Below are 12,181 nucleotides of genomic sequence, written 5' to 3' on the forward strand. Positions count from 1 at the left end.
TTCCTTGCCCATACTTCATTTCTAGATTAAACTTTATAAAATTTTACAGAAGAATTTTTAAATAAAATTCTGGGTTTCTATTTAGTAAAAATCACTACGGATAAAGTCCGTTTTACCTGTTTTTTCTCTTTTATGGTTGTGCTTTCTGTGTCCTATGATATTTTTGTCTAATCCAAGTGTATAAAGACTTCCTCTGTTTTCTTAGCAGCTTTTTTTTGGGTTATTGCTTATCCTCTTCTGAGTTTTCTTAGTAGAAGGATGGGTCACAGTTCAACTGTTTTGTTTGCATATAGATATCCAATTGTTCCAGAACAATTTGTTGAAAAGGTTGCCTTTGCACCTTTATCAAAAGCCATTTATTATATATATATATATGTATGTATGTATGTGTGTATGTGTGTGTGTGTGTACACACACACACATACACACATACATGTGGGTCTATTCTGGATTGTCTATTCCAGGGCTTGGCAAATGTAGCTCAATGTTGTTTTTGTGAATCACTTGTATACTGTCTTTGGCTGCTTCTGTACTACACTTGTAGAGTTTAGAAGCTGCAGATAATACACCCTGCAAAGCGAAAAAATATCTACTATCTAGTCCTTTATAGAAAAAGTTTGTCAATTCCTACTTTACTCCCCTCCACTAATTTATGTGTTTATACCTTTCCCTGATACCATATCACCTTACTGCAGCTTTAAAGTAAAATCTATAATAAAACACAATAAATCCCAATTTAAGGAAAACTGGTATCTTAATAGTATTGAGTCTTCCAATCCACAAACACAAACTCAAAATATATCTTTTGGTTTAAGTCCTCTTTAATTTTAAAATGGTTTTCAATGTAGTATTATTTAACAAAAATACTTCAATTTTAAAAATCATAATTTATACATGACATAAGGTGACAAAAATATATAAACCTGTTTGTAACGTTCCACATTTACACCTTCCAACTGACTGAGGCGCACCAAATTTGTTCCCACTAAAATTCTCAGTTCCTGTCTTTCTCGTTCTCTTTTTTCTCTATCTCGGCTATGTCCCTGATGTTGCATTCGCACCCAGAGCTTGTTCATTTCTGCAAAGTTGAGTAGTACAAAATCCATGGAATCACTGATATCGCCAGTTGTTTCTTCACTGCAAAGAGACAATTGGAAAAATCTTTATACACAGCATTTAAATTATAGGACCAACTTACCACTACCCCTCCCCTTTGTGCATTTTCTTTTTATCTCTTTAATACATCAACACTTTATAAAAGACACCTTCAAGTTCACTGGCTTAGTGTTCAATTTCAAGGAGATCAGACTCAAGAGAATTTACCAGGAAGAGGACATAGTACAAATCTAACAGGACAAAACACTTTCCGCTATTCCCTTCCCTGGGCAACTGATCTTTTTTTTATTTTTATTTTTATTTTGGTATCATTAATGTACAATTACATGAGCAACATTATGGTTATGGTTACTAGATTCCCCCCATTATCAAGTCCCAAATACCCCATTACAGTCACTGTCCATCAGCAGAGTAAGATACTATAGAATTAGTACTTGTCTTCTCTGTGTTATACTGCCTTTCCCATGCCCATCCCCCTACATTATGTATGCTAATCATAATGCCCCTTCTTCCCCCTTATCCCTCCATTCCCACCCATCCTCCCCAATCTCTTTCCCTTTGGTAACTGTTAGTTCATTCTTGGGTTCTGTGAGTCTGCCGCTGTTTTGTTCCTTCACTTTTTGCTTTGTTCTTATATGGCATAGATGAATGAAATCATTTGATACTTGTCTTTCTCCACCTGGCTTATTTCACTGAACATGATACCCTCTGGCTCCATCATGTTGTTGCAAATAGTAGGATTTGTTTTCTTCTTATAGCTGAATAATATTCCATTGTGAATATGTACTACATCTTCTTTATCCATTCATCTACTGATGGACACTTAGATTGTTTCCATTTCTGGGTTATGGTAAATAGTGCTATGATAAGCACAGGGGTGCATATATCTTTTTCAAACTGGGCTGCTGTATTCTTAGGGTAAATTCCTAGGAGTGGATTTCCTGGGTCAAATGGTATTTCTATTTTGAGTTTTTTGAGGAACCTCCATACTGCTTTCCACAATGGTTGAGCTAATTTACATTCCCACCAGCAGTATAGGAAGGTTTGCCTTTCTCCACATCCTTGCAATCATTTGTTGTTGTTATCTTTTGGATGTTGGCCATCTTAACTGGTGTGAGGTGATATCTCATTGTGGTTTTAATTTGCATTTCTCTGATGATTAGTGATGTGGAGTTTCTTTTCATGTGCCTGTTGGCCACATGAATTTCTTCTTTGGAGAAGTGTCTGTTCAGATCCTCTGTCCATTTTTTAATTGGATTATTTGCTTTTTGTTTGTTGAGGTGTGTGAGCTCTTTATATATTTTGAATGTCAACCCCCATATCAGATATATCATTTATGAATATATTCTCCCATAGTGTAGGATGCCTTTTCGTTCTACTGAGGGTATCATTTGCTGTACAGAAGCTTTTTCACTTGATATAGTTCCACTTGTTCATTTTTGCTTTTATTTCCCTTGCCTGTGGAGATATGTTCATGAAGAAGTTACTCATGTTTATGTCCAAGAGATTTTCATTTTTGCCTTTGTTTTTTTCTACAAGTTTTATGGAATCATGACTTACATTCAGGTCTTTGATCCATTTTCAGTTCACTTTTGTGTATGGTGTTAGACAATCATCCAGTTTCATTCTCTTACATGTAGCTGTCCAGTTTTGCAAACACGAGCTGCTGAAGAGGCTGTCGTTTCCCCATTGTATATCCATGGCTCCTTTATCATATATTAACTGATCATATATGTTTGAGTTAATGTCTGGAGTCTCTATTCTGTTCCACTGGTCTGTGGGTCTGTTCTTGTGCGAGTACCAAATTGTCTTGATTACTGTGGCTTTGTGGTAGAGCTTGAAGTTGGGGAGCAAGATCCCCCCCACTTTATTCTTCCTTCTCAGGATTGCTTTGGCTATTTGGGGTCTTTTGTGATTCCATATGAATTTTATAACTGTTTGTTTCCGTTAGTTGAAGAATGCTGTTGGTATTTTGATAGGGATTGCATTGAATCTGTAGATTGCTTTAGGCAGGATAGTCATCTTGACAAAATTTATTCTTCCTACCCAAGAGCATGACATGAATTTCCATTTGTTAGTATCCTCTCTAATTTCTCTTAAGAGTGTCTTGTAGTTTTCAGGGTATAGATCTTTCACTTCCTTGGTTAGGTTTATTCCTACGTATTTTAATCTTTTTGTTGCAATTGTGAATGGAATTGTTTTCCTGATTTCTCTTTCCACTAGTTCATCGCTGGTGTATAGAAATGCAACAGATTTCTGCACATTAATTTTGTATCGTGAAACTTTGCTGATTTCAGATATTAGTTCTAGTAGTTTTGGAGTGGAATCTTTAAGGTTTTTTATGTACAATATCATGCTATCTGCAAACAGTGACAATTTAACTGCTTCCATACCAATCTGGACGACTTTTATTTCTTTCTTTTGTCTGACTGCCATGGCTAGGAGCTCCAGTACTATGTTGAATAAAAGCGGGAAGAGTGGGCATCCTTGTTTTTTTCCTGATTATAGGGGAAAAGCTTTCAGCTACTTACTGTTAAGTATTATGTTGGCTGTGGGTCTGTCATATACGGCCTTTATTATGTTGAGGTACTTGCCCTCTATACCCATTTTTTTGAGAGGTTCTATCATGAATGGATGTTGAATTTTGTTGAATGCTTTTTCCTCATCTATGGAGATGATCATGTGGTGTTTGTCCTTTTTGTTGATGTGGTGGATGACATTGGATTTTCGAATGTTGTACCATCCTTGCATCCTTGATATTAATCCCACTTGATCATGGTGTATGATCCTCTTGATGTATTTTTGAATTCGGTTTGCTAATATTTTGTTGAGTATTGTATGTATGTTCATCAGGGATATTGGTCTGTAGTTTCCTTTTTTTATGGTGTCTTTGCCTGGTTTTGGTAATAGAGTGATGCTGGCTTCATAGAATGAGTTTGAAAGTATTCCGTCCTCTTCTACTTTTTGGAAAACTTTAAAGATAATGAGTATTATGTCTTCTTTAAATGTCTGACAAAACTTAGCGGTGAATCCATGTAATCCACGGGTTTTGTTCTTGGGTAGTTTTTTGATTACCAATTCAATTTCATTGTTGGTAATTGGTCTGTTTAGATTTTCTGTTTCTTCCTTGGTCAGTCTTGGAAGGTTGTGTTTTTCTAGATAGTTGTCCATTTCTTCTAGGTTATCCAGTTCTTAGCATATAGATTTTCATAGTATTCTCTAATAATTCTTTGTATTTCTGTGGTTTCCGTCGTGATTTTTCCTTTCTCATTTCTGATTCTGTTTGTGTGTAGATTCTCTTTTTCTCTTAATAAGTCTTCCTAGGGGTTTATCTATTTTGTTTATCTTCTCAAAGAACCAGCTCTCGGTTTCTTTGACTTTTTTTCTATTGTTTTATTCTTCTCGATTTTACTTTTTTCTCCTCTCACCTCTATTCTATCCCTCCTTCTGCTGACTTTGCACCTCATCTGTTCTTTTTCCAGTTTCAATAATTGTGACTTTAAACTTTTCGTATGGGAAGATTCTTGTTTCCTGAGGTAGGCCTGTATTGCTATATATACTTTCCTCTTGAAACTGCCTTTGCTGTGTCCCACTGAAGTTGAGGCATTGTGCTGTTGTTTTCATTTGTCTCCATATATTGCTTGATCTCTGTTTTAATTTGGTCATTAACCCATTGATTATTTAGGAGCATGTTGTTAAGCCTCCATGTGTTTCTGAGCCTTTTTGTTCTTTCTACAATTTATTTCTGGTTTCATAACTTTGTGATCTGAGAAGTTGGTTTGTAGAATTTCAATCTTTTTGAATTTACTGAGGCTCTTTTTGTGGCCTAGTATGTGGTCTATTCTGGAAAATGTCCCATGTGCACTTGAGAAGAATGTGTATCCTGCTGCTTTTGGGTGGAGAGTTCTCTAGATGTCTGTTAGGTCCATCTATTCTGGTGTGTTGTTCAGTGCTTCTGTGTCCTAACTTATTTTCTGTCAGGTTGATCTGTCCTTTGGGGTGAGTGGTGTGTTGAAGTCTCCTAAAATGAATACAGTGCATTTTGTTTTCTCCTTTAATTGTATTTGTTTCACATATGTCGGTGGTGCTGCTGTTGGGTGTATAGATATTTATAATGGTATTATCTTCTTGTAGGACTGACCCCTTTATCACTATGTAATGTCCTTCGCCTCCTGTTTCTTTCTTTGTTTTCAAGTCTATTTGTCTGATACAAGTACTGCAACACCTGCTTTTTTCTCCCTATTGTTTGCATGAAATATCTTTTTCCATCCCTTCACTTTTAGTCTGTGTATGTCTGGGTTTGAGGTGAGTCTCTTATAAGCAGCATATAGATGGGTCTTGCTTTTTTACCCATTCTGCTACTCAGTGTCTTTTGATTGGTGCATTCAGTCCATATACATTTAGGGTGATTATCGATAGATATGTACTTATTGCCATTGCAGGCTTTGGATTCATGGTTACCAAAGGTTTAAGGGCAACCTCTTTATTATCTAACTGTTGAACTTAACTCACTTATTATGCTATTATAAACACAGTCTGATGATTCTTTATTTCTCCCCCTTCTTTTTCTTCCTCCTCCAATCTTTATATGTTAGGTGTTTTATTCTGTACTCTTTTGTGTTTCCTTTGACTGATTTTGTGGCTATCTTAGTATTTGGTTGGTCTACTTTCTTTGCTGTGGTTTTGTTTTCTCTAGTGACATCTGTTTAGCCCTAGGAGCTCTTCCATTTAGAGGAGTTCTTTTAAAATACACCGTAAAGATGGTTTGTGGGAGGTAAATTCCATCAACTTTTGCTTATCTGGGAATTGTTTAATCCCCCCTTTAAGTTTAAATGATAATCTTGCTGGATACAGTATTCTTGGTTCAAAGCTCTTCTGTTTCATTGCATTGATTATATCATGCCATTCTCTTCTGGCCTGTAAGGTTTCTGTTGAGAAGTCTGATGATAGCCTGATGGGTTTTCCTTTGTAGGTGACCTTTTTTCTCTCTCTGGCTGCTTTTAGTACTCTGTCCTCATTTTTGATCTTTGCCATTTTAATTATTATATGTCTTGTTGTTGTCCTCCTTAGGTCCCTTCTGTTGTGAGATCTGTGGGCTTCCATGGTCTGAGAGACTATTTTCTTCCCCAGACTTGGGAAATTTCAGCAATTATTTTTTCAAATACACTTTCTATCCCTTCTTCTTCTTCTTTCTTCTTCTTCTTCTGGTACCCCTATAATGCAAATATTGTTCCATTTGCATTGGTGACACAGTTCTCGTAATATTCTTTCATTCCTAGAGATCCTTTTATCTCTTTGCCTCACCTCTGTATTACTGTTCTCTGATTTCTATTCCATTAACAGTCTCTTCCACCTCATACAGTCTGCTCTTAAATCCTTCCATTGTTTGTTTCATGTCTGCTATCTCCCTCCAGAATTCATCCCTTAGCTCTTGCATTTCTCCGTAGCTCCATCAGCATGCTTATGACTTTTATTTTGAATTGTTTTCAGGAAGATTGGTGATTTCGTTCTCACCAGGCCCTCTCTCTGTTGTTTGAGGGATTTTGGACTGAACAAGTTTCTTCTGCCTTTTCATGGTGATGGATGTGATCACTGGCAAGTGGTTCATGTGTCAGCTGGGAGAACAAAGTCCCTTCCTACTTGCTGGTTGCCTTGCCCATCTCCACTGCCTGTGCTGGTCAGCTGCACACAGGGAGCAGCCTCTGGATTAATCCCGAGCCGCTGTTGGCAGGGCAGCCCTCGGGATGGCCTAGGGCACTGGTGGTGTTTGCAGGCGAGCAGCACATGTTCACTACGAGAACAGAGCCCCTATGTGCTTCCTGGACCCTGCGGCGGTTTCCTCTGCCTGTGCCGGTCAACGGGTGCAGGTGGCAGCCTCTGGGTCATTTCCTTGTGCTGCTGTGGGCAGGGCAGTCCTCGGGATGGCCTATGGCACTGGCAGTGGTCGTAGGCAAGGAGCATGTATTCCCCATGAGAACAGAGCCCCTACGTGCTTCTTGGGCTCCAAGCTAGTTTCCTCTGCCTGTGCTGGTAAGCAGTGTGCAGCAGGCATCCTGTGTTAATCCCCTGAGCTACTGTGGGCAGGGTGGCCCTCAGGATGGCCTAGGGCACTAGCAGGGGTTGCAGGCAAGCAGCAGGTAGTTGCCTTGAGGCTAAAGCCGCTTTTGTGCCTTCCAGACCCTGCACCGGTTTCCACTGTCTGTGACAGTCAACTGAGGGCAGGGGCAGGCTCTGGGTCTGGCCTGGTTAGCCGGGCACTGGGAGAAGCCTATGTGTGGTTGGTTACTGTGGGCTGGGCTCCTCCCTGGTTGCTCCACAGCAATGGCAGGTCAGCCCATTCGCTTGCAGTGCCAGGGGGGTGGCAGGTGGAATGAATGGCAGGCTGCTTATCACCGTGAGGGGCTTTGGAGCTGTGCTGTCACCCAGGGGTTAGGGCGCCTGAAGTTCCTTAAAGTTCCCAGTCTGCTGGGCTGAGTGTGCCAGGATGATTTTGTCCACCTGTTAAACCCTTGTCCCTTTAAGCCTTTTAAAGTGCCCACTTTCCTTTTGTCCCAGGGGATCCAGCTGTGGGAACCTGTTCGCAGTCTTAGTCTCAGATTTTGCTTTTCCATTCCTCTAATATCCAGTATGCAATGTGTGTCTGTGCTCCTGGTGCAGATTACTAGGGCTGGTTATTCAGTAGTCCTGTGCTTCCACTCCCTACCCACTCTGATTCTTTTCCTTCTGCCCGTGAGCTGGGGTGGGCAGAAGTGCTCAGGTCCCACTGGGTCGTGGCTTTGTATCTTACCCTTTTTGTGAGATGTTGAGTTCTTGCAGATGTAGATGTAGCCTGCCTGGTGTATTGTATCTTCGGCCACTCTTTTAGAAATAGTTGTATTTGCTGTATTTTCAAAATATATATGGTTTTGGGAGGAGATGTCCATCACCCTACTCACGCCGCCATATTGAGAATCTCCCAACTGATCTTATTCTTATGGCAACTCCATTAATTCAAAAAGCCTAAAAATCTGATACCTATAATATACCACTAACCACATCATTTCATTGTTGAATACTTTATGCTTTCAAATGGAATATTAGCTTTGTAGGGGAAGAGATCATGTACTTCCTGCTATTTTTACATCTTCTAGGATGGGGAACTTAGTAGATATCAGAATTTTTTACTGATTGCTTAACTAAATGCTCAAAACTGAAAGTCAAAGCATAACAAAGCAAACAACCTAACCATCTTGTCTACAGTGTTAAGGTTTTATCTTTTCTATACCACTTAAATTTTCTGTCACATGCATGGTAAAATCTTAAGTTTTTTCAAAAATGAAATGATGCAGATATACTAAAAACCACTGAATTACACACCTTAAAATGAGTAAGTAAATCTTTAAAAAAGAACTTAAGTTCCTCAATCTAGGATATCTATCAGATGAATAGTTCACCCAGTTGTTTGAAGACCACAGCTGGCTGACTATCTGCACTGTTGTGGGCTAAAAGTACAACAGACTTGGATGCTGGAATACTGGTCACAGAAGATACAGGGCTCTCCCTGAATGGCTTTTGTTTTTCATGTTTGGAGTTAGTATCTAATTTAAGTGTACTGATAATTAAAATCACTTCTAGGGTAACGAGCAGTCTATACTTAAAAAAAAGCTGAAAGTCAAGAAACAATAAGAAAATCAGCTAGCTCTGAAAAAGCTAAGCATAATTCATTATTTCATCACAAATACAGTTTTCAAATTTAACTCATTAAAAAGTCATATTTCCAGAGAATATTTAATGTATTAACATTAACAGAAAAATGTCCCCAATTACGTTAAGTCAAAAAGCAGACTTTAATAATCCACATACATAATTTTCAAGAGAATATTTTATATCACATCACATATACTCAGGAATTCTAAATCACAAAGGAAATTGCATATGAAATGTTATGAGTAGCTAAGAATGGGAAGAGAGAATTATTAATATTTTTTTCTTCTATATAGTTGTCTGTACTTTTTATATATTCTACAACAAAAAATATTATAACTAAATCAAGAAAAAAACTACTTACTCTGTCGGCTCTCCTTCATCAGGTAAGATGTTTCTGGTACACTGAAGAAGATAGTTTCGAAGAAATAAACCTCTCAAGGGATGCTGCACACCACGGCACATTTCCACCAAATCTTTCAAAATGTCTTTCCTGGACTGAGGAAATGACTTGACATATACAACTCCAACTGTGATCAACAGATAACTAAGAGAATTATGAGGAAACATTTGATTAGAAATAAAATACTCAAGTCAAGAATTTGATTATGTCAAAATATACTGAATACAAACATATTAAAGATAGGGAGCTGAATGATGAAGAAAGTATGTGATTTAAACTGCTAACTACACAATGAAGAAAACATCAACTGACTTAAAATATAACTGCTCACAGTCCCATCCCCCCCAAAATTCATATATACACATACATATACACACATACATACATATATATCATCACTTTTAAATGTATTAGGAAGGTAATTGTCATAATATTGATTTTTCTCAGAATTAAGACACTGAACACATTAAGTCCATATTTTTCTATCTCCAAATTCCTCAATTACCTATATGAAAATTAAATTTAATTATACTCTAAAATGTTAAAAGAAAAACCCAGTACCTACCAAAATGTTCATCTCAATTTGTTAATAAATCAATCTTAAAATTGGTCTTTAAAAACAGTTGCTCATTTTAAAGGATATAAAACAAAAGTAGGAAACAGATATAAAAGGACTCTGATTTTTAACTACTTACAGCCTTGGAATAATGTTTCCAGCATACTGTACAAGTTCATAGAGATCTGCCACTTTTCTTCCTTTAGCAAACTCATCAGTCAGGTAGACCTCCAAGTAGTGCAGTTCATCAGAAATAGCCATATCTTTTAATTATGATTAAGGACTCAAATAAAGCTAAGCCAGTCTAAGCAATACTGTGGAACCTGTTGGTGTCATTAAACTATTAGGCAGTTATCTTAAATGTTAGTCCTTTAAGAGAGCATGTTAAAGGAGGAGAGAATCTCAGTTGGGCTTTCCTTACTTTAAAATAAGTGTTTTAAAAGATGTCTGGTGAAACAAAGCAGTAAAAACAAAGATTGCCTGTCAGACTACTAAAGGGGTTTAAAACAGCAAATCATTGAATTCCTTTCCACCTCAGAGTCCTGCATGGCAAAACCTAAGCATTAAAGAACGAAGTACCTAACAGCCTCAATCAATGTCCTTCATGAACATTTCGAAAATTGAGATATAACAATAACCCATTTAAAGAACTTTAAGCATAAAAAAATGGATCCTGATACTGTTTTTCTTTTTCTCACTTGGCACATTTGCATGAAGGAGTACTATTTGGTTAAGACAATGAAGAATAACATAACTCCAGAAAAATTTTAAAGGAACAAATTACAACCTTCTCAAGAAAAAAGTATAATCAAAATGTTCATTCTTCAACATTCAAAAGATACAAAGTTCATAGTAGCTCTTTGGTGATAACATAGAAGTCCGGAGTTCACCAAGCATATTAGAAGCATGCTTCAGTGCATCCATAAGCTTGTTTTTGTCCTACAGAAATATGAAAAGAACTCAGGAGGATGCTTAATTTAAGTAAACATTTAACTTGGTAATGCAACTCTTTCATCAAGGATTTGTTACATAGTTCTCTACTGAGAAGAAAAAGATGTGTGATTCCTCAGCAGGACTGCGGAGTTCAGCACTAAGTCTTACATACATAGGACCGCAAGCTTTCAGGAACCACTACAATCATTCAACTCCTAATAACTATGAAACTAGCTCCATTAGAATATGAAAACAAAAAGTATAATTTTTACACTAGTTTTTATAAAATATGAATCCATTCAGGATGGAAATTTTAAAGCCTTCAGGACAGAAAAAAAGCTAAATAATTCAAATTCAAAGTATTGAAATCCACTCATTCAAGAAATATTTATTGAGCACCCAATATATATGTCAAGTACTCCGCAAGTTAAGGTATAGAACCAATGAAGTTAGTACCTGGACCAGATACTGCTGTGGTGATAAGCAGTTATGTGTAAATAGAAGGGAGGGTATCTTGTCCTCATGAAGCTTACACTCTGATTGGGAACACAGGCAATCTCAATCCATTAATGTAAATGTGACTACACAGGGCTATCTTTTGAAATTGCTCCAAGTAGTGCTTGAGGTTGATGGGACTGAAGACAGATGCTGGTGGACATTGAGGATTAGATCTACCAGAAACAGTGGTGCTATACAGCTTTAGAAAACATGTGGACTGTAACAGTGCCTCCCATATTGTCATTATTACCAGGCATCTCTTCATCTGGAATGACTGAACCTTCACAGCCTGTATGGCTTCATCCAAGAGCTTTTCCTGCTCATCCTGAGGTGACTGCTGTGTTGTAGGCTGAAAAATAAAACATATTTCCATTAATGTCTCATTAGCATACTCTTCTAGCAAAATCTGTGCTGTAGTTCAGGCACGGTCCCTTTCCAAGGCTTTCATATAAGGCTCATTCCAGTTCTACATCTCAAACCTGTTAATCAGTTTTTGACAACTACTGAACAGAGCTATACCCAGTCACTGAAGTTAATAGCATAAGACTGCTGAAGACAAGTAATATGTACAGAGAATATCTTTTCAGAAACTGACTCAATATTCTTGTAGCACATTGGCCTCAAAGAAACATGTGGTGGTAGTTAATGGCTGTGTTCGACTAATACACTCTGAATCTAAAAGAACAGAGCCATCAATCAAATTCTTGTGATAGATATAGTCTAACCCAAATCTCTAAAAGCCTCTTTTTCTCTAGACTACTTTTCATCTGCATTTTAGCCTATGCTTAGACAGATCAAGGAACTAGTTCATGAGAACACTGATCTGTAAGGCAGTACGTAACAAAGGGAATAAACAACTTAGAAATAAAATAGCTGAAATTGTTAGTGATGTACAGAAGACCACAGAAAGTACCATCTTCAAATACCTAGCTCATCATTTCAAAGAGATCTACAGTTAGAATGAACAAAATATATCTATATATTCTTCTCTT

At 37.5% G+C, this 12,181-nt stretch overlaps 1 protein-coding gene across 3 annotated transcripts in view; it reads right to left on the bottom strand.

Moving 5' to 3' along the window:
• The window catches only part of VPS35 (VPS35 retromer complex component), a 38,279-nt gene that overhangs the window by 21,159 nt on the left and 4,939 nt on the right, over positions 1-12,181 (bottom strand). For 2 of the 3 annotated variants that reach the window (XM_037020768.2, XM_017668419.3), the window contains exons 2-6: positions 11,440-11,538; positions 10,601-10,697; positions 9,898-10,021; positions 9,164-9,346; positions 924-1,137 (exon numbers count right to left, since the gene is read on the bottom strand). In XM_037020768.2, the coding sequence (XP_036876663.1) occupies positions 924-1,137; positions 9,164-9,346; positions 9,898-10,021; positions 10,601-10,697; positions 11,440-11,538 (717 nt within the window). The remainder of the gene's footprint in view (positions 1-923; positions 1,138-9,163; positions 9,347-9,897; positions 10,022-10,600; positions 10,698-11,439; positions 11,539-12,181) is intronic. The other variant, XM_037020769.2, reaches the window with a different exon arrangement.

This window comes from Manis javanica, chromosome 17 (assembly GCF_040802235.1).
Source record: "Manis javanica isolate MJ-LG chromosome 17, MJ_LKY, whole genome shotgun sequence".
Classification (NCBI taxonomy): Eukaryota; Metazoa; Chordata; class Mammalia; order Pholidota; family Manidae; genus Manis; species Manis javanica.